The sequence below is a fragment of the Cariama cristata genome, unplaced genomic scaffold, assembly GCF_000690535.1.
Source record: "Cariama cristata isolate BGI_N322 unplaced genomic scaffold, ASM69053v1 scaffold7567, whole genome shotgun sequence".
Taxonomy (NCBI): domain Eukaryota; kingdom Metazoa; phylum Chordata; class Aves; order Cariamiformes; family Cariamidae; genus Cariama; species Cariama cristata.
Genome location: NW_009624838.1, coordinates 28,035 through 50,748, shown reverse-complemented (window position 1 = coordinate 50,748; position 22,714 = coordinate 28,035). Strand labels below are relative to the sequence as shown.

At 49.8% G+C, this 22,714-nt stretch overlaps 1 protein-coding gene across 1 annotated transcript in view; it reads right to left on the bottom strand.

Moving 5' to 3' along the window:
- Window positions 1-935: 935 nt before the first annotated feature.
- PTPRS (protein tyrosine phosphatase, receptor type, S) overlaps window positions 936-22,714 on the bottom strand; it is a gene marked incomplete at both ends in the record, with an annotated part of 43,924 nt that continues 22,145 nt past the window's right edge. Inside the window, 13 exons of the mRNA XM_009703326.1 lie at window positions 936-1,061; window positions 1,145-1,271; window positions 2,180-2,358; window positions 2,862-3,147; window positions 5,176-5,330; window positions 5,465-5,584; window positions 6,166-6,341; window positions 9,117-9,240; window positions 11,981-12,078; window positions 16,185-16,232; window positions 18,549-18,661; window positions 20,375-20,386; window positions 21,423-21,580. Of these exons, the coding sequence (XP_009701628.1) occupies window positions 936-1,061; window positions 1,145-1,271; window positions 2,180-2,358; window positions 2,862-3,147; window positions 5,176-5,330; window positions 5,465-5,584; window positions 6,166-6,341; window positions 9,117-9,240; window positions 11,981-12,078; window positions 16,185-16,232; window positions 18,549-18,661; window positions 20,375-20,386; window positions 21,423-21,580 (1,722 nt within the window). The remainder of the gene's footprint in view (window positions 1,062-1,144; window positions 1,272-2,179; window positions 2,359-2,861; window positions 3,148-5,175; window positions 5,331-5,464; window positions 5,585-6,165; window positions 6,342-9,116; window positions 9,241-11,980; window positions 12,079-16,184; window positions 16,233-18,548; window positions 18,662-20,374; window positions 20,387-21,422; window positions 21,581-22,714) is intronic.

The window sequence follows — 22,714 nt, the reverse complement described above, 5'->3', positions numbered from 1 at the left end:
ATATATATATATATATATATATGATGATGAAGCTGCTCATGTTGCAGTTGACATTTCTGGAGTCGGCTTGTCAGCACAGCTCTGTACTCCTGGCAGGGGGGCTGAAAGCTCTGACCACTGCAAAGGCTGCACAGATGGAGTCTTCAGCACAGGAACATTCAAGGTGAGGGTATGGCCTCTCTATCAATCTTGAGAAAGAGTTGCCACAGTGTCAGAATTACAGCTGACAGGAAGATAAATCTTGTTCTACCAGGACTGATGAGGCATCCTCCTTCTCAACCTTGCAAACAGAATTAGCACGTTCTGTAATACTGGCAACCTCAAAAGCAGGAAACTCTCCTTTGAGAGTGAGGGTTACATTTGCTAAACAAATTTCAGAAGGTACTGAAATGTTCCTTCGGAGGAGAAATCTGACATTGAATCAGGAGTATTTGAGTGAATGTGCCCCTTTGACTGTAACAGGGGCTCCTCTTAAAGCCAGAGGAGAAGTGTACATTTTCTGTAGGGTGCAGAGTATCCTTTGCAAGTCTGGTTTTTTTATTAGCTGTTTGGGGAGATACTATTTTCTGCTTTCATCTCAAATAAGCTGCAAGTAAAATGAAAAGCTGGGTACATTTCTAACAAAAAGTGCCTCGCTACTGTGATTAGTGAGCAGAGGTTAGAAAATGACTTTCAGTTTGTAAGAAGATACAGTTGAGTACAATCTATGGTTGTGTGTTCTGTTCCTCACTACCCCTAAGCTCTTCTCCACCGGTGGTAATCCCAGACTCTCACAGAGAAAGCGTTTACGCCTCAGCCTTCCTTATGGGAGCCAAACACACCAAAACCAACTCCCTTGTTTGCTGCAAGCCACCTTCCCTCTTGCATGGGTTTGAACCACTCCAGCCCCAGCTCTACCCCTCGCAAGCCCAGACTGCGCATTGTGCAGCACTCACCCTGGCATCCGTGACCTTGAATTCTCGCAGGATGTACTGAGGCATGTTGTATTCAGCCATGGGATCTACTACGAAGTACTGGTACCGGGCAGAGCGCTCCGCGGGCCAGTACTGATGGCACTTTTCCTGCCAAGGGGAAAGAAAGGTCTCGATTAGCCCTTGTGCTGCAGGCTACCCCGCCCCGACGCTTCTCCTTAGCACACACTTACCCGACCCATCTCGCGAAGCTTAGTCAACATCACGACAATGGTGGAGTTGTTCTCCCACAGCATCCGCCAGAAATCTTCGGTGGTCTCTGCCAGCGGCCCTTGAGTAGCAATGTACGCCTTCTGTTGTCTGAAAGAGAGCCCAAAGGCAAGGGGTGGGTCAAGGGGGTGTGGAGAATTGCTTGGGCAGCGGCTTTGGGAAATGCACACAAAGGCTGGAGAGTAGAACAAATGGAAATGCTGGGAAGAACTGGAACAGGGCGAGGTCTCAAGGGGTGGGAGGTGGCTTTGGTGGTAATGGTCAAAAAAAGAAGCCAATGGTTTCCAAGGGGTCAGTCTAGATTACTCCAGCATAATACCCTATATGGAAGAAGGTGTAACATGCTACATGCCAGATTCCTGGAACTAGAATCCCTGTTTTCTGGGCCTGAGCAGCACCACGAGTTCAACCGCCAGGCATGGAGGTGCCCTAATCCTGGTGCCACAGCCAGGGCCAGGACTGCTGCACGCACCTGGAGGTGCACGGTGCACATGGGGTGGTTCTGTTCCCTCAGCTAGGGCTCGGCTGGAGCGGGCTGGGCTCTGAGCACGCCAGCGGGGGACTGCAGCTCCTAGGGCTGGAGCACGTGGCATGTATTGCCTGTGGGAAGCTGTCAGAATTGCAATGTCCCCAAATCACAAAAGTAATAAAAAGGCTAATCTGTTTATAGCAACCTCCCAACGGCAAAATCCACCTCTCACTGACACTATGTTTAGGACCTGCAGCTGGAGAAGGGTTTGGTTTGCTTTAGGGGATAAGTAATTTTAAGACCACAGAGAATAAAGCTTATCAGAAGGCTGTATTTGAGCCACGTGCGGGTTGCTGGCCATCAGCGAGAGGGAATTTACCTCTAGCATTGCATGACCGTGCATGGGTATAGCGAGGTGATGGCACAGAACAACAGACGCCCTGTGTTAAGACCTAGCCCAGCCCGTAGCACTTCTGCAGCCTTAGACCCATACACAGAAAACTCCCTGACCGCGGCGGGTGCCATTTACCTGTAGCCATCGATAAAGCTGGCGTTGATGTAGTCTGACCCTTCCACTCCTCTGATGGGCTGGAGGCAGACCCGTGTGGTCTCATATGGCATGATGTTGACAAGGCGATTCTTGAATTTGTTGCATGGGAGGTTGGCGCTGATGAACCTGGAGGTGTGGGCTTTGGAGTTGGCAAGGCGCTGAAGGCAAAAGCAGAGTCACAACCGTTTGTTCAGCTTTCTTTTTCTTTTTTTCCCCTCCCTCCTCCTTGAGCCCTATGCCAGCCCACTTAACTTGCCCTCCATGTGCCACCATGTTGCTCTGCCTGGTGTGACCTCCTTTTTTTTTGTGTGTGTGGGGGGGGACGGACACACACACAGAGTCTGAGATCTTTCTCAAAGCAAAACTTTTCAGAGAATAAAAAAAAGAAGTTAAAAAACCCTATCTAAAGTGGGAACAAATTCAATCTCGATGTGAAATGACCAGACAAGCCTTCTGCAGTGACAGGTAGGTCTGCCCTGGGAACTGCGGTAGCGTAAGTCAGAAAAGTAATTACTTCTCTAACATGGAACCAGAAAGTTCCCATCGGCCCTTAGAAAGGCTCCGTGTCTGCTACGCATGAGTGCCAGCAGAACAAAGCTCCTGTGACGAACACAGAGCCTTCCCCAGTGACTGCTGTCTCCGTTCAAGCATCTACCCTTACCTTGAACTCCAGCTCCATGCCCGTCACGTGCTCCCCAACTTCAATCTGTGCCAGCTTCTGGATGTAGGTGTAGAGATTCCTAGCTGGGACCTCTGTGTTGCCGCAAGCAACAGCCTCAAGCAAGGCATCGTGTATAAAGCTGTACTGGTCTTCTGTCTGTACCATGTAGTTGCGCTGTGACCTCATGAGGGTGACGTGCCCGTAAATGTCCACCGTCTTCTCATGCTTTATCCTCTCTAGCATGGCGTCGATCACAATGAAGCAGCCGGTCCGCCCAACGCCCGCACTGGAAAGAAAAGGGAAAAAAAATTAAGTGATGGGACTATTCTGCTACTGAAGAAAGATATTCCAGAAGGCAACCCACGCGTGAGGATCCTTCCTCTGCCACGAACAGCAGTAAACACAGGGCAGAAAGAGATGCACAAGGCAGAGAGCGAACAACAAATGCACTCAGTGACTGGGAAGGAACCACGGCCTTGGGAGCACAGCTATGGAGGGCCTGAGGCAAAGGAAACCTTGGCAAACCAGCCAGATGGGTGGGTCCAGCTGTTTCAGGAATTCTGCTGTATTAAAGAAACTTGTCTAATGGAACCAGTGCTGGTGGGTGCTACTGCCCATTCACCTTGAAATAGTTTCAAAATACCGTGTTGGAGGGTTTGGACAGTTGTAGAGCATGCAGTGGAGGACGGTGGTGACACCAATGTTACGGCTGTTCCGAGTCACTCTAGTGCGTGGGCACAGCGCTGGGGTCGGTAAAGCCTGCACTGGAACCTGAAAAGCTTTGATCTGAGCTGACCCCCACCTGGGCCAGTGCTGCCACAACCGCAGGGAGAGGCTGCTGGACCAGAGCCAGCGGATGGAAACGTCCCCTCATCTCCTGTGCCGCTCCGTACGCAGAAGTACTCAGGCTTAGCCCCACAGAGTTTGCAACGTGCAGAAGTTTGCTTTGTTCAGCTCAGTTTAACAAAAACTTCCCAAACCAAGTTTGGGCTTATGTCACCTGAGGGCAGGATGGAAGATGAAAGGTTGCCTCTGGTGACGTGCCTATTGCCCCTCCCTGCCGATCTGCCCCCTTCCTCCGCGACATCCCCAGGACGGGAGCTCTCCCGGCAGACACACGACACGATGATGACAATTCTAGGTAGGGGGCTCTAGGCTTCAACAAAAGGCTGGCACAATCTAAGGGCTTAAAAAGCATGTTTAATCACTCAGATCTTTCAGCAGCTGAGAAACTACTGATGTTGTAGTGAGTAACACGCGTCACCTCTTTTCCTAAATGTTTTTGTGCATCGAGGTAACATCAAACTTGTGTGTAATGGCATTTGTGAATCAGCAGGGCTCTGTGGATCCGTGCATTCGCTGCTGCTAATAAAGGCTTTCCTTCTACTATTCCAGCGCAGACCCTTTTTTCATAAAGCCCCCTTGATCTCTGTTAATTAGACTGCCTAACACCTGAACCAAGCAGGTGACTGGAGCTTTGGCAAGAATTTAGCACCTGATCTGGGAGCCAGTTCCTGCACGTTGTAAGCTGGTTCCTGTACGTTGTGAGCTGACAGCTCTCTTTATTCATTTTCTGAGAGGTGCACGATAATTGCCATCTGCAAGGTTAGTGATAAGTTACCCACTTACAAAGACTGTTTAAATGGCATCTTCTAGGAGAGGCAGGATTAGCTTCCCCCAGCAGCCTGTAAAATTCAGATGTTCTTCCTCAGTGCCAAGTAACCTGCAGGCTCCTCCACACCCTCCTGAGGAACACAGGGATTTATCTAGGCTGAGGCTGCAAGCGTTCCTCGTTGGGTTCTAAATTGAATTAGGGAACGCTACCTGCCCATAGGGGCCTTCAGTTTGTCATTATCAGAATGGCTGCAGCACTCAAAACGGCCCCCTCTTTCAATCACTGTCAGCTCTCCCTTCGACAGCTGAGGCAGCTCTGCCTCCCAAACACCCCATGCAGCAACACCAAGCAGCCTCCTAGGTCACACCTGATCTTCCTCCTTTCCCACCCTGACAAGAAACAACCCCTACACACACAACCAGACACCAGTACGGCACGGGGCACTTCCCATTGCTAGGATCCGAGTCATTTGGTGCAAACCAAACCACTCACGGTCATCTCGGGAAGTTCGGCTCTCAATGAAAACCCCAAATATCCTCCTCAGATGGTGTCTGGGAATCCACTTGACAGGACAGCTCTCGCCTGCTGGGTACTCGCTAGGAGACCGCACACATCTCCTGGGTGCAAATCAACAGCCTTCTGAACTTCTACCTGCTTGCACATGGCCCCATGCAAGAGTTAGGTGAAGGAAACTGGTACCTGCAGTGCACCACAATGGGACCAGCATCAGGGGGGTTGCAGGTTTTCACCCGTCTCAGAAAAGCCAGGAACGGGGTGGGGTACTCAGGTACACCGTGGTCAGGCCACGCTGTGAATTGGAACTGGCGAACCTCCCGCTTCTCACTGGAGCCGTTCTGCAAAGCCAAAAGAGCACCAAGAGTAATGTGATGTACCAGCACACTGCCATACCCCACCTGTGCTGTGTACGGAGAGCGTGCCGCAGCCCATCTCGGGGGGAAAAAAATAACAGGAGCGTGAGAAAGCTTACCTTATGAAGGGAAAACGTTCGAACGCAGAATGTGGCCAATTCAATGGTATCAAGTAACGTCACTTGAATCATTCCATAGGTGTCTGTACCTCGGCCAGGCCAGTACTGGTCACACTTTATCTGGAAGACAGGAGGCACCGCTCAGTGCTGGAACAAACCCTACGCTGCAAGGGAAGCTCATTCCAGAACTGCCTTGATGTTGTTACAGGTGAAGCTGGCCAGGTGGCAAAGAGGAGGGAAGGTGCAAGAATTATCTTCCCAGAGCACCACGAGGGCCAGACCCGGCATGGAAAGCTCCTACTGACTAAGCACAGGCTTTGATGCACCACATCAATCATGTAGACAATAGACTGGAATGATCCTGAAGATCAGAGTGAAGGTACTGGGGCTTGTTAAACAAGAGAACCGAATGTGAAACTTGCCACATGATTAACTCCGAGACAGCCCTACAAAGCATGCAATGGGATTGAGGGTCCTCTTCTCTTGGAGTTGCCAAGGAGGCTGCAGCTTTCCAGGGCGAATGGTTTGGTTTTTTTTGAAAGCAATGAATCACTGAACTTTCAGGGTGCTGGCAAAGCAGGCAGAAATCCCCCACTGACATAAATGTGGGCTGCAGATCGAAGGGATTTGCTGTTCCCCAACCCCACCCTCCCAGTCCCCCAGGATTATGACTAACGAGTCATCCCTCTCGTGCCTCTTACCCGTGATTTCTCCTCCAGCTTAGTCATCATAACGATGGTAGCTGAACGCTGCTCCCACACCATCCTCCAAAAGTCTCCAAAGGTCTCTGGCAGAGGCCCCTGCGTGGCGATGTAGGCATTCTGCTTCCGGTAGCCGTCAATGTAGTTGGCGTTAATGTAATCACTGCCCACAATTCCTGCAGTAAATCAGCAAAAGCAAATTAGTGAATTGTGCTGGACGTTACCTAGCTGGAAGCACGAGGAGATCTTTACAAGAATGTTGTTAAGAGATAATTCCCCTGCAAAACCACCAGAGCCTTCATGGCTTGGTGGGTTCGAATCACAGCTGGGAGTAACAGGCTCTTTGCAACTTTTTCCCACCTCAAACTCTTGCCTCAAAGGTCTGCATTGCAGGGAGACAAATAACTTCTTGCAAAAAACATCAAAGACACCAAATATCAAACCTTGAAACCATGGTCTTCTTACTGGTATTGCTAATAGGAGCAAAAGTCCTGGCCTAGGGTTCTTGCTTCACTGGTCTCAGATAGGACAAAACCGAGTCCATGTCCCAGGACGCCCCGAGTCCGGGCAGTGAGCGCACCTGGTCGATGCACTGCGCAGTCCTTGGTCTAATCCCAGGCAGTGAGCTACAGCTGGACAAAGCAAGGAATAAACCCAGGCTTGATTCAGCCAGTAAAGGCTTTGAAATTACAGGCTTTGACTTGCTTTAAATTGTCCGCTGTCATTTTTAGGAGTGCTATTTTTTTTTTTTCTCCTATTCGCATGAGTTACAGGCTATTGAGTTACAGCTGCTTGCCTGTGTCCTTGCTTGAGGGGTTTGATACGAGCGGCAGGAGGTACTGCCAGAGTGAAGAGGGCGATTGGGACGTGGCACGAGAAAACGGCTCTGAAGTTAAAATGGACACTGGCGATGATGTTCAGGTTCAGCTTGGAGATTGGCACGGAGGATCCGCACTGTTTGGTGATTTGGCCCATTCCTAATTACAGCAGAGCGGCTGGCAAGGTTGGCAGGTTTCTGCTAACCTATGATTAACTCAGTACAGAACACTTAACTCCTGTCTCGAGGGGGAGCCAAAGGTGGGGAGCAGTACCAGTATGAAATTGGGTTGCTAGTCCTCATCCTGCTGTAGCAATAGACATTGCTGCTGCTGCTGTTGGCAAGGTGCAATCCACGCTGAATTGCCTGCCAGTCCTCAAGGGTACTCGGTAATTTCAGCTGCTGGTAGAAATGGCTTTTGATTAAATTTCTGGAGGGTTCCCTGCCCCTGTTCCTTCCTAATCTGAAATTTCAGGAGGGCAGGCGGCTGTGCAGCAGCAGCAGGAACGTGATCAAGGCTGAGCTTCCAGAATTAATCTCCTCTCCAGCCCCCTCGGGTCCACTCTGTAATTTAAAATGGTGGCCATGAGCTCCTGCAATGTTTCGCCGTGTGACAGGCCCAGTTACAGAGAAGACACGGAATTAAAGCCGCTACTTCTTCCTGACCAAGCAGACAATCTGCACCCTTGACAAATCTAGATTTAAAACAAAGAGAAAGCAACAACTAATTCCTCCAACTCCTTTCATCTTCCAGCCCTCGACATAAAGTACAGCCTGGTAGGAAGGAACACAGCAGCCAAGACATGTCAGAACCTCTCAGATGCTTGAAAATTAAACCTTGGCCCGTCATACTTGCACCGTCAGTCCCTCACGATGCCACCTGGGCAGAGTTAGGGTTGCTGCCTGCATCCAGCCCTGTGCTTCTCTCTTCCTGAGAGCCAAGACCAGCCCAAAGCATCCTTCATTTCTGCACCTGTGCTCTTCTCTTTTCCCTTGAATGACAAGGCAACTTTTTAAAGACTTTGCTTTCCTTGGCTCATATAATATTAATCTCAGAAGAAAAGCAAGCCAGAACACAGTCATCTTCACAATGAGAAACGTTTAAAATCCTCTAATGGCAGACAAGACCAATCCAGATTTCTGCAGCTTTCTGGCAAATCACCATTATCTATTGTAACTTCAGGAACAGCTCTTCCACTCCCCTGTGTCCCTCAGAGTTACCTGGACAGAGGGAGATTATTCTAGCAATTCCCTTGTCACGAAGGCTTCTGAATTAACCTTTACATTCACCAGGGGGTTATTAGGACATCCCATGTACTCTCTGCTCAGATGATCAGCTCTTGGCAATGCAAGACTGGCCTTAAATGCTTTATCCTTACAGCACAGCCACGCACAACTTGAGATGATGAAACTCGAATATTATCTTGGCAGCAGCAACCAAAGCAGGTGCCCTGTTAAACTCCATCTCCTCTCCACCAAAAGCCCCTCTTATCCTAGCGTGCACCAGAGAAACTCTGTCAAGAACCACGAGTTGTGAAATGTAATGTAAATTTTCTGACTGCACCACCACTCACGTCAGAAGCTCAGGAAACAATTTATGACCTCCCAGGCTAACACTAACCCCTTCTTCTTCTTAGCCTTTTAGGGGCCAGGACCGCAGCAGGAGCTGCATATCAAGGAATCTTTACGTCTGTACAACTCAGCAGCCACATCTCTGCCATGTTGCTGACACTCACATTTGTACCATTAGCCCTGTGCTTACTTCTCAGTCATCCATTCATCCGCTGCACAGATGCGCTCCATGTTCATTGCCACCCACTGCCCTGTTCCTGCTCTCGCTAAAGCACTATGCGGTCTGAAGTCTTCCCGTTAGTCAGAAATGTATCAAGCACGGATCTCCAAGTAAAGGAAAGACAGTTTCTTGATAAAGCAGCCCTTGAAACGAGGGATTGCAGCTCCAGGGAGTATGTCAGTCACCAGAATTTAAGAAATGCCTGGTTTACAGAGGTGTCTCCTGCTTGCTAAACCCCCAGGGAGATGCTAAGAGAAGAATATAAATAGAGCATGTGCAATATGTTTCCCTGCAGCAACTTCAGCCTAGCGCTAACACGTAGGGGTAGAGATGGTACAGTACCTTCAATGGGCAGTAGGATGACGCGCGAGTGGTCGTAGGCAATCACATTCGCGTAACGGTTTTTGGGCTTGTTCACTTCGAGGTTGGAGTGCTCCCAGGTGAATTGCTGGCCAGGGTCAATGGACTGGAAGAATCAGGAAAGAAAATGGAAGAGTCAGAGAGAAGAAAAGTGGCAAATCAAGCTCTGAATGCCTTGTTCTGCATGGGACAGATCATGGCTCTGAAGATCTAGCCGAGGAACACAGCATTCACCATTTGCTTCCCTCAAGAACCAATCTTTGCTGCGGAAAAGCCCCAGCCCGGCGGCACAGGGTGCTCACATCCCATCGCCCTTGGCCCCAAGTGCACCCAGAGCGGTACCTGAGACAATTCCCCCTCTGGCATGATGCACTGCAACCTGGTGGCAAAAGCATCAGTGCAATTTCAGGCTGCAATACAGAGGCCTTGGATCGTACTTCTGCCGAGGCTGCGCTGGGTTAGTTACAGCCCTGCGTTACCGACACTGATAAATGGCCGGCAATTGGGAGAGAACAACAGGAATAATCACTTCAGGATGTATTTATGAAATGATGAAGAGGCTAAATCTGTGCATGGTTAAACCAAACAACGATTAAGAGGGCATAAATATACCAGTGTCTTGGTGAGTACTAATACCTGGGGAAGAAGACACAGGACAAGGTTTATAACCACGTGTGCAAGCGGGATATGAAACACCAGGGAAAACACTTGCTGTCATGGGCAGCAGGAAGGGACTGGGCTGCTTCATGAAGAGCGGAGACAGCATTGCTTGGGACCACAAAGACTCAGTGCCGAAGCTCTCCCAGATGCAACGGGGGGAGGAAGCACCACGGGAGCCGGGCAGGGGCAGGGCCCAGCTCAGCAGGGCGGGAGGAGCGCAGGGGTACGGACCCCAGCCCTAGGAATCTGAACCAACATGGCCTTTTCCTAGAAGGGATGAAGGAGTAAACAATGAAATGCACTGGAGAGAAAAGTCCTCTCTGCCTGTCCTGGTGATTTATGCCAGGTTTGGTGGTGGGTTTTTTTTTATTCTGAAGTCCAGCTGTCCCAGATACAGAAATTAGGTTAATTAAGTTTACCTCTAAATCCTCAGCCAGAGAATTAAATAAAACAAGGGCTTAATTCCTTCATCATTTTGCAGAGCCCTAGGGGTTTGCCTCAATTGGAGGCTTGGCAGGAGCATGCCGAGTTGCATTTCCCGCTGTTCGCTCTCCCTCTCCCTGCCTGGCCGGTGGGGACAGGGTCCCCCCACGCCTGCCTGGATTCGTCCCTTTGAGCTCGCAGGGGTCGTCCCTTGCCAGGCACCCGCTCCCGCTGTCCTCCTCTGCCTGTGCCAACCCCAGAGCTCCCTGGGCACAGCTCAGCTCCGGTGCTTGTGGCAACGCTGGTACAAAACCACCCGACACAAACATCCTCTTGCACTCTCGCTGCGGAGCATTTCTAACTAATGGGTATTTATACTATTGTAATGTGTCTGTTTGCTCTCTATCCCTCTAATCTCGCCTCGCCTTCATTTCATTAGCGGTGTTTGTTTAGCTCTGGCTCTCCCACTAGAGGAGGTTGTGCTGGAACAAAGCCAGGGCACTTGGGATATTGCATTATGCAAATCAGTCTTTGAAATCTGGATAGAGCACATTAACAGGCTGCTGCTCCCCCCGTGCCCCAACGTGGGGTGAAAGACCCCAGCAGAGCAAACGCGCCTTCTCCACGGCGCAAGCCCCCGCTCCGTGGGTGCAGAGCTGTGAGTACAGAGCTGCTTCACGCACACCGATGTCTGCAAGTCAGACCAGGGAGAAAGCATCCCAGAACCAGTCCTTTGTTCAGCAAATATCCCCTTGCTTTCTGCCTGCACACAGAACTAGGCAGTCTAGAGTAGTTATTACTCTAAAAGTATCAGGGCATTTTATGTAACAACAGCAAAAAATTCAGTCTTATGGTCAATTTGCAATGAAAGCAACCCGTGTACCGATGGCTCTGGCAGTGCTGGGCACTTGCACTGGGATGTAACCAGTGCTGATGCAGCCACAATACCTGGAGTGGACAGGAACAGGCTTCTGCAAGCACACAGCCCTTCCCCGTCTGGCAACAAGGATGCCATGCTACATAGTGGCAGTGGTAACGTGGGGGCTATGATGCTCTTTGCCTTCCCCCCTCAGTCTGCCTTGGGCCTGGCCTGACCCGTCAGCCTGGGCAAGGTGGGAATTTTACAGTCCGGGATAGTAATTTGAAATGCAAGTCCAGCAGCGGCAGCTCTGCCAGGCTGGTTGCCTGCAGGAGCCCATTTGAGTAACCAAATATTAGCAGGAAGGAGGAAAAAAAAAAAAAAAAAAGAGCACAAAACCCCCAGACAAGACAAGGAAGGTACAAATCATCCTGTTGTCCCAGCTTTAGCCCCGTGGCTGCTGTTGCTGTCAGCTGTGGAGGACGTCACTGCTCATCTCACTTAACTTCAGCTACCTAAAACTGGGTATCCCATTGCTCGGCTTGGTCCTCTCCACGTTCAGCAGCAAGACACACGCACCCTCAAGGACAACTCCCCACCCCATCTGCCTGGCATTCACCTTCCAGAAACGCTCCCCCTTCACGAAGGGAGCGCAGCCCCTGTCCAAGATGCCCGCTCTTTGGAGAGGAACAGCTCACGGACCAAGCCTCTTTCTTTTTTATGATCTGGACGTGAACCTAGCAAAGCACTGAGCAAGTACTTAATTTCCAATACATAAATAGCTTTTTTATTTCAACTAACCAGAGCCTTAGAATGAAGCTATGTTTGTTTAGACGAGGGCCTGCCTGAATTTCCTAATTCCTGGCTCTGCAAACCCACGCACAGCACTCACTCTTGCTCATACCTCATACTCTTGGGACAATTTCAGGTTATCATTAGCTTTGAGATGCTCTGTGTGTTCAGCCAGCTCGGAAACGGGGATTGGTGGGTGGCTGAGCATACCTAAAAGACAAGACAGCAGGAAAAGAATCTCATTTAATAATAACTAAAATTCACAACCGTTGCACATTTTATAAGAAAGAAGAAACGAGAAAAGAAAAAAAATTACAATGTAAGATCTGCAATGAAAGTAGGGAGGTTAGAAGAGAAGAATTCAGGGCTCGAAATTGTGTCCTTGGAAGTAAAAAATAAAAATCAAGGAAATAAAAAAAACTGTAAAATGAGAGTGTTCCCGTGATGGCCCCATTTTCAATGTGTAAATCAGCAAAACAAAAAGGAAAATCCGAAGAGCAGATGCGTGTTAGCGATTCCAATAGTGGACTTAAAATGAGCAAACGCTGCCAGAGGAACCTACGCAGCAAATGTTACAGCACCCGCAATGATCATAAACAAACTCCAACACAAAAGAAGGGAAGGGGCAGGGATCCAGCCAACCATGGTGATGTGGGGCAGGGGAAGGGAATGCAGATGGGGGGAAGCAAGGGAGGCTTTTCAGGAATTGTCCTTTGCGCAACATTGGCTCCGTAAGCTTCTTGGTGAGCTCAAGGACGCAGCGATCTAACCTCCACCGCTCCAAGAGTGCAAGCAGGTATGGAAATGTCAAGCACTGGCTCCTCTTCCCACTCATGGCCGGTGGATGATGTCCCTTCTACAGCACAGCCCGCAGATGGCCAGCGCTGCTCTGTCCTCGCCCTCCCTTTTCCACCTGCGGGGCAGGCTGTACCAAGCCCCTCGCAGTCTCTGCCGGGGATCTCATCACCTTTTGTGATGGAGAGGCACAAGATCCTCTTGCTCCTCAGTCTGTGGGATGGGAAACAATTTGCTGCAGAGGCCGATGCCCCATGACCCTTGCAATTCTCACCAACGCTTAGTTGTGCTTGTATTGAAGCAGACAGAACTGCCAGGGAACGGACTCGATCTTCTCCAAGACATACTGGAGGGCCACGCTGCATCAGCCTGGTCAGACTGAAGGCACATCTCAGCCTTGAACAGGGTTGAGCAGCGAAGGCAGACCGAAGTGTGATTTGCACATCCTGCTCCAAGAGGGGCTGGTGGAGCTCTGGAAAGAACAGGGATACTTCCCGTCCTATCATCTCAAATAGCTACGCTACAAATTGAGGTGGAAAAGCGCTCCGTGCTTTGCTCATCTGCATTGGATTATGTTTTTCCAAAGGCTTCCCATGCTTTCTGCCAGCCGATCCCGCTACGAATGACAGCGGACGGGCAAGGACAGCAGCATGCTGAGAAGCCCTGGGCAGTGCCCCCAATGAGAAGAACAGGAGTGGAGAAGAGATGGAAGCCAGGGAGAATTTCGAGCCCCGTGGGTGTTGGTGTGTGACAAAGAAGCGGCGGTGGCAGCAGCATGGTCAGATACTCTGAAAACTCAGCACAGAGATGGCAAAGCAAGCATGACATCCTCAGTTTTACAGTGACTTCTGGAGAGATGCTGCCTCCCCCAGGCCTGGGGACAGGATGGGTCTGCCACAGAGTGAGGATTTGAGCCACCACCCAAACAGGTTTCTCCTAAGCTAACTAGACATCTATTTTCAGCACAAGGAAGTCTGGCTGAAAATAGAAGGCAGGGGGGAATAGACCAAGAAGAAGCTCACAAAAATAACCCCGAAGTATTCTGGAGGCTGCGCTGGCTCCATCCTAGTCTGTCAAGGGTCAGGGCAGGAAGGCTCGCCTGGCTCATGGAGGAAAAGCTCCTGGTTAGTCTCTGGCTGTCCTGTAGCCCACTGCACCTGGAGAAGGATTTCTCCTTTGCTTCCCACCCCAGACTGGAAGGCGGCTGCTGTCCACCCCAGTACCACAGCACTGGATGCAGACTGGGAGCGTTTGGAGGAACCGGTCCTCTCTCTGCCTGCGTGGGACAGGAAGGCCATGCCGGCTGAGACGCCCGAGATCGGAGAGCTAACCAAGTTAATATTATAAACACTGAAGAGGGCAGCAAACATACCTTGGGCTGTAGCATTAGAGCAAAGCCAAACCCTCCTCAGAACAACTTCTGGCAACTCAGTAAGCTGTCTCCAGATCTCTGTGGGTCACCCCCTCACTGACTTCTTCCCCCCCGTCTTGGCCCAGCTGCCACCACCTGACTCCGCTGCAAAAAGCTACAGATTATCTGCTGAAGTGTGCTCAGAAACACAGCGCCGTAAACAAAATCCCAAATGATGAACACATAGGTTAAAAGGAAAAAAAAAAAACAAAACAAAACCACACCAATCAGAAAACCCAGTAATAATGAGCAAGTAACAAAAAAAACAACCCAGATTCTCTTTGGCTTGGAAGTCATGGAGCAATACGTGCCATTGCCTCTGAGCAAGTGGGCTGCATGGGAAAGGCTCACTGTGCCAATCTGGAATGAGAAGTGATGTTCCCCTTGAAGGCATTTCACAAGTTTCCTTCATAAAAGCTCCAGGAAAAATCCTCAGCGTGACCAGCTCCTGAAAACCAGCCCTGTCTCTTTGCTGGGGACCATCCTGCTCCCACCTCCAACCCGCCGTAGCAGACGCTGGCTGGGAGCACGTGGGAACTTGCCTTGTTTTGCCGCTGTTAAAGACAGAAATCTCCTTGTCGGATCGATTTCTAGGGCTCTTTATAATAAAAGACCGGAAATCTCTGCAACAATAAACACTTTCCTGGTCAAAATGCCAAGTGCATGGGGGCTCCCATTAAGATCCAGGAAGAGTTTGATATTAAATGAGCCAGGAGCGGTACTTCCCAGTGGTACCAGCCAGCACTGCTGCATCAGCTTCTCTTTTGTCTGTTTTAATTCAATAACTTTTTTTTAGACATGAAGGGAAATGGCTTGCAGGTTCCTCTGCTCAGTGGCCTCCTGGCTACCTGCATGGCTGCCAGGCAGGGAGACCTCCCGCAGCGGTGAGGGTGGCAGAGGGAGTGCTGCTGTGGGCTGAGGTTCAGCCAAGGATCAGTGTGGCTTGAAAAACCAGACAAAACCCCTCTGTTACAATAAGGGGGTCAAGGGGAGGTGGCAGGTGGACTGGGACAGTATTGGCAGGAGGATTCAATACCAGAGACACCAGTATTTGGATTAAACTATTTAGAAAAACATCCCAGCCCTCACATCTCCCAGCGTAAGCAGCATCTGTGATTCTTCACATTTGTCAGCTGAAACCTCACATCTACTTGCCTGCCCAGCACTAAAAAAAAAAAAAAAAATCAAACCCAAAACCCACCCAGCAAAGCTGGGATCTTGGCTTCTAATGGGATGAAGTCTTTTAGAGCCAGTCTCATCTAACATTTCAATCGCTTGAATCTCTCTAATCTTATCACAAAAGACTTGATTCTCTGTGCACCAGCCAACTCACCAGAAACGTCACCCTAACATCTGTTACATGGGCCAGAGCCCATTTATCCTTGCAAAATCACCACGGCTGGATGGCACTCTGCATGAAACCCAGGGGGTGGGGAGGACCACGGAGAGGTCTTTGTGCTCCTGGAACAAGTTGATGCCAAGGAACAGACACCTGCCACAGATGGGAGATGGCCCTTTTCCTCGTCTGACATGAAAAGGTGCCTGTGCGGCTTTTTCCAAAGAGAGGGGATTGTCAGCTGCAGCTCTGGATTTTTCTTTCCCTGCGTTATGAAGCAATGAACACAAAAGCACAGGCACGTACACATACAACGCTCACGCACCGGTGCACAAAAGATTGCTTTCTGCCTGTGAATAAGTACGAGGGACATTTAGCCAAGCTTCAGAAATGAAACATCTTTGACAACGGGGAGAAAAGAAAGCCTCGAAACCCAGATTGCTGGGGTTTCCCGTCCGAGACAGCAAAAGAGACACAGAAGGACAGACAGCGTCTCACGCTGCTACCAGGGGCTCTATTCTGCTGCTCCTACCCTTGTCTTGCAAAAGGCCTGAGATTTGATACTGTAAAACTGGAAGCGCAGTTCAGACAAACAGATGGCACAGAAAAGGGATGAGATGGGCAAACACCGCAGGACTACAGAGAATTCGGAAAAAACCCCAAAACAAACAGGAACGAAACAGAATTGGAAAGGAAAGCGACAGAAGAGAGAAAAAAAAATAATAATGGGGGGGGAAATGAAACCAACAGGAACAAAAACACACAGGAACTAACTTTCAAAGTCAAACTCAGGGTCACTGAGAGGGCTGCTCAGACCAGAATCTGCAGAAAACAGTAAAAAAAAAAAAAGAAATAAAATATACACTTTTTAAAAAATTTCATGCTAATAAAAAACCAAAACCCAACATAAATCTAAAGAGGAAAAGTAAGTTATTTTTTTATGCTGATTAGGCCAGGACAAGATATCTAAGACGTGCTATGCCTTCCCCTCTCCGAGCTGCACAGATGCTCACGCACACTCCCACTCCTGCCCCCCCGCTCTGCTCTGCTGCTGGGGACATGCTAGAGACTCTGCCTGCGGGACCTGGGTCGTCTGGCTGGAGAAGAGCCTACAGGCCCTCTTCTAAACCACAATATACCCAATTCAAGTGACTAACTCAGACCGCACCTATGGAGTCTTCCCCTGCAAACTGCACCACAATCGCTCCATCACCACCAGCACACGCCAAGCTCTGATTTTCCATCCGTTTCCATTTTCGCCCAACTGTTTGCCAAATTCTGTGGGAGGCAGGTGACCAACTCTCCCAAACCCTTTCAAACCTTTTCCTCCGTCACAAACTATACAGCAGAATAAACAAGCTAGATAAACTTACAAAGAAAAGGTGGTAGCAGCTTTCTAAAGCTAGACTGGACGACACCGAGCAGTCTTTTGAGATCTGCAGACCTTTGCCTAGCAGAGCCTTAATGGTAAGTTTGCTTTTCTTTTACAAGCCTCTCTCACCAAGAATTCAGAGGTACAGGATGACCAAACCAGCAGGGTCAACAGAAGACAGACTCACTCATCTATCAATCATGTTAACTGAAGCTCAGAGGTGCCCTTAGCTGACTCTGCTGTCCTGTGGGGACGGGGAGAAATACCCAGTAAGGGAAACACATGAAACAGCACTTGGCAGCTGCTTCTTAGCACCCAGGCTAATGCTGGACAGCCATAAACTTTATCTTCATCTCAGCATAGGTCTCACATTGGGGAGTGCAGCTCTTTCTCTTGGGTCTCACACCACCAGAAGTCAACCTGAACACCCCCAAAGGGAGCTCCTGTTTGCACCCAGTGTATAACACTGAGCCCAGACAAATCCAAACTGCTGCTGAGCTGCAGCTGGGGCCACTCAAAAGATCTCAACCCCCTTCAGACTCTCCTGTAAGAGCACCACTAAGTAAGAGCTGATTTAGGCACCTAACTGCTGCTGAACTGCTCTGCATTCAGTCCCTGCACCCTGGATTGAACCCGCCTTCCATCCCTCAGTTGAGACTCAATCGTTCCTAAGCTTGGGCTGACACCAACGGGTTGTTCCTAACTCTTTTTGATACGAAACCCTCAGCTCAGTGCTGCCTTTGTGCTTCCCCAAAGATCCCTGCCCTCTGGGTACTTACTGACTTGCCAACCTCACCCTAAGAAAACTCAGACAACGCTAAGGACAGGACTGGGATGGGAAGGGGAAACAGGAGCTGCAGAAACATTACTAACAAGCACAAAACAGCAAAAAAATACAAACAAACTGAAAACAACAGCCAGCCCCCATAAAGCACAATAAATTCCCTTCCAAATCCTCAAGCACCAGGAACTCAGTGCACGGGCACTGTTCAGCATCGCCAAGTATCCGTCTGTGTGAGGACATGCCCGTGCCAGGCCGTGTCAGTGGTGGCTTGCAGAGGTGCCATGCAGGCAGCTTAGACATGCATGTACATGGGGACACACGTGTACAGAAAGGAGGGTGCATCGAGCCTCTCTGCCCGGGAATTAAGTGCAGTTACACGCTTGCTCAGCGACTCTTTGCAGTGATGGCATCTGCACTAAGTGAGGAGACATGGCCTCGTCTGCATGAAGCAACCAGCTGCCTTTCTCTCCCCGCACAACCCCCGGGGCAGGCCTGGCTCCCCACAGGAGCATTTTGGCACGTATGCAGAAAGAGCCAGTTACAGATGTGGCCGGAGCGCTGCGTGCTGGGCAGCCTGCCACGCTTCATCTCCACCACCCCTGGGGATCTCCCAGTGCGAGGCACGGTGCTGCGCGGCAGCATTGGTGGTCTGGCAAGCTTGGCACGGCCACGGCACTTGCAGCTGCGTACTTAGCCCGGAATGCACCAATTTAAGCCGGGTATCCAGGAAAACCCTTCTTCGTGCCTCGCTAGCGCTGGGTAGAGCCTGTGCAAGGTCCTTGAGGTTTCCCAGCAAAGGTTTCTTTTGGTAGTCTGGCTTAGCACAGACAAGGCTTGAGGTTCCTTGGCTGCATCCTAGGTTAGCGCTGGGTCTCAAGGGCAGCGCTGCAGCAGCCTTCACGCAGGCAGGAAGGGGCTAAGGCAAGGGCAGTTGCTCCACTTCTGCCTTCCCAGTGAGAAAGGCTGGATAGCAGCCGGTTACCTGGAGTCTGGAAGTTGATGCGCCTCATTTCCACAGGGTCCTTAGGGTGGTGAGGGGTGATTTCAGCGTTATTCAGGAGGCATTTTGTCCGTGGCTCTGAATCTTTCCGTTTGCTTTTAAAAAAAAAAAAAGGGGGGGGTGGCAAAAAAACAAAAAGACAAAGCAGCTTAACTCATGCAGCCAAGGATGTAAGTTATATACAATGCACCAGAACAGGGACAAGGTTTGGAAGGTTTTGTCAGTGCTATATTTGATGGGTTCACAACGGCCCAGCAGCCCCTCACAGCAGCTCTCAGACAGGTCTGGAAGTTGCCCCTCCTCGCAGCAGAAGTACAGACAGGCAGGAAGGAGCAGCCGAGGTGCTGTGAGCTCACACCTCAGCCTCCCTGCACAGACACGGCTCCACTGAACTCTGCAGAGCTCTGCAAGCAGAAACCTTCCAATTCTGGCCAAGCCATTTTCAGCCTGAAAGAACCAGAGCCAACATAATCATTTGGAAAAGTACAGAATCTCCTGGCCGTGACCTTGGACGTAAAGTACTGATATTGCTCTGTTGGCTTGTTTAGGAGCTCTCAGTGCCTCACTGCAGACAGAGAAGTCAGAGCAGTGGTTTTCAACCTTTTTTGATCTGCAGAACCCTAAAAATCTGGGTTCAAAAACCAGTGCAGACACATCCTCTCCCATCACAGCTGTGCCTGCTGAGATCTGTCTCACCTCCTTGCCAGAAGCTGAAGCCCGCTCCAACCTGCCAGCTGAGCCGCACACATAAGTGCTTCCTAATATATTTTACTCAAAATGGGTTAGGTTAGCTGAGGCAGTTGAAAAGTCTTTGCTGACCTGGCTCATTCTCCTTCAGAAGAATTTGGAAGCAAAGCCCAGTGCTGATCTGAAGATGTGATAACCTCTGGCAAGGGAACAGCGACAAGCTGCTGGGAGCAGAACTTCTCCAGCGGGCAGAGAATGTGTACCCACACCCTGAGGCTTGCAAACACTGTCCTAGCCCTTCCAGCAAGATGGCTGTAGAGCTCCTCACCTCTCCTGCCTGGTTGCACGAAGCCTCCAATAATACGCCTGCCGCAATAAAGGCAATTACTTAGGCAGAGAGGAGGTTATTCACTACATTTTTAGCTGTCTCTTAATGTCATCAATAGCTAGAAGAAGTGGCACGAGCCCTGCCAGCACTGCATGGGGCAGCATTTTGGAATTACACCACTTCGCAGCTTGGGAGTAGTTTATTTTTACCGCAGTTCTGAAACGGCTGTTAATAGTTCATTGGCTAAACCCATCAGTTACTTCCAGTGAAAGCTCCCCCAGCCTTGGAAATGGTTTGAAATAAGTCTCATTTTTGCAGTCATAAACTAATGCTGTTAGAAGTCCCTGGCTGATGGGGCAAGAACAGCTTTTGCAACGGGGCGAGGACAGCTCAGCTGGTAAGATTCTGCTTCCAGTATGCCAGTGGCTCAGGGACAGCCTGTATGGAGCAGTCAGACATGGAGCAAACTCACTTTCACCTCTGACTGCAACACAAATGGGTGTTTCTCTGCTCCATTAACCCAATGTTTTATGAGCCGTTTACTGTCACTGCTGCTCAGCTTGAGAAAAGGCCATTATGTTTAGGAATGGACAAGCAGGAGAAAGCTGGGCTTTCTTTACTTTTTCTGCCCTGATTCAAACATGGTCCTGTGCTAGTCTGACACAGGGTTTCTGTTAGGACAGATCTAATGGTAGGAAATGTACCAACAAAGCCCCATCACCATAGACAGTAAACACTGCCTAACCCACAGCAAGAAAAAAACCTAAGTAAATGGCAAATCTGGTGCTCTTACCTGTCTGGTTTGCTGTCCAGGAAAGCAGTAAGTGGAGAGAAGACAAGACAAATGTTCAGGTTAGAAAGGACTTGCAGAGGAAAGGGGAAGCATTTGCTCAGCTCTAACCCTGGTAGCACAGGTGGAAGGCAGCACCAGCAAAGATTACCCATTTAGATCAGTGCCAATGAACATCAACAAGGACCACTTGAGTCCCTGACCCCAGAGCACCTGTGTGTCCAGCAGCTTCACCCATGCTGGGATGCAAAAGACACACCCATGTGTATAAGCAAACACACCTGTGCAGACGCAAGATGGAGCAGGGTTAAGAGAGGTCCCTCCACCCTGGGTACTAGATGTCCCAGCTAAGGACACCTCTGCATTGGCCATAGCTGCCATCCTGCACCTTTTCTTCATCTGTTTTGCTCAGCATCTGCCTCCTTTCCTGTCCTCTTTCACTGTACCATGTGGCCCCTGTGTGCTCAAGGCCCCCCATTCTCATCCACGCACGATGAGCTGCTCAGAAAGCCAAGGAAAAGGGAGAGATTTCCAGGGGTTGTTCCCTCCTCTGTCCTGCAGACTCACATCACACCCCTGCTCTCATCTCCCAACTCCAGCTGAAAACCAGTTTGAGAACAACGGAGTTCTCTGCTGCTCCACAGCACAAAGGTGTTTTCTCTGCATCACCCCACTGCACACACACACAGAGCACAGAAAGGGGAGCCCAAGGTTGTGGCTGTCAGCTGCTCTTCTGGAGGAGGCAGGCAAGAGACCCAACAAACTCGCCGCACACATGCCACAACAGACTGTCTGTAAGACAAGCACAGCTTTACTGAGAGTGCCATGGGGTAGACTCTGAACCAGTGAGCCCCTGCAACCCACTGCTAATCTCTCCTGTGCCAGTCAGACTCTTCCATTTCAGCTTTTGTGCCTCAGGGCTCCTCTCTCTGGTGCTGGCGGAAGGATTTGCCCCCAGCTGGTAACTACAGGACCAAGGAGGAAACTCCCTTTAGGGCTACAGCTGGGGACATTCAGAATGGTCACAGACCTGGGCAAAAGCATCTCTTACTTTTTGTAGAGTAGAATGGCAATGACAATGCAGATGATGAACACCACGGCCAGGACGGGCCCGATGACCCAGATCAGCCCTTCCTCTCCATCAATGATCGGCTGTGGATCAGGGTTGTCCAGTTGGATGGGGTCGGAGAACGGACTAGCAGCAAAAGTCTGGAAGACATGAAAGATTGTGGAACATGGTTCAGAGGTGGAATGGAGACTGAAAGCAATGGGCAAGCAGACAGTACTCCACAAGAGAAATTGCTAGAGGGGATGTGAGCTCTCTACAGCATAAACCAAGTAATAACAGAGAAAATGCCCTCTTCAACCTACAGAAAAGACTCTCATCTGTGAGCATCCATACAACAGGTATCGTCTTCCTCCAGTGCTCCAGGCAAGGCAGACCATTGAAAGATCACATTCATATGAAGCTACAGACTGCCCTGTGCCTATGGCTCACCTGATCTTGTAGCCAGGAAGGTGCTTTTAGAAAACCAGTTGACTATGCCTCTGTTACACCACATCCCTGAGCCCTCTCCACTGCCACAAACACACAAACATTTTTTCCAAACTCTCATGTAACCATCTGGATTTTGACAGTCAGATGGGATTACAGAGAAAGAGGGAGGGGATTAAAACAAGAAGTAACGCTTAGAAACAGTCTGGTCTGGTGACTGAAAAAACCCAACCCTTACAATTAAATATAAATTAATAAAAAGGAGTATGTCTGCTCTGTGCCCTATGCAGTAAGCCGGGCTCTTGAGGAGAATCACAGGCACATTCAAACCCACCAGAGTCCCAACTAATGGGCATTGCCTCCTTGTTCTCATGAGTGCTACGATCTCCCCACCCCAGGAAGGACGCGTTCCCATCTTACATAGAAACTACAGAAACTAAAATGCACAGAGAAGAACTGGCATGGCCTGGTTTGAGTGAAAAGTCTGGGACAGGACAAGAATAGGCGATCTGGGCTCTGGGTTCTTGAACTCTATCAGCTCTCAGCAAGACTGAAATACTGCTACATACTTGGGAGCTGCTGTGGATCCAGGCCGTTGTGAGCGAGTATGCAGTACCTTGTTCTAAAGCAGAAATTACCACAAGCTGCAGTAATCCGATTGAGAAACCCATTCAGAAGCGTGTCAGCCTAATCCTTTAATATCAAATACACAACTAAATATTTATTTGGGAAAAAAACCTCTGAAAACCCTTAATTTCAAATAGCTCCCTGCTACAACTCCATAGGGGGATTTAAAAACAACGAAGTATTAGACTGCTTCCTATTGTGCATGAGGGAGGAAGCAGGAA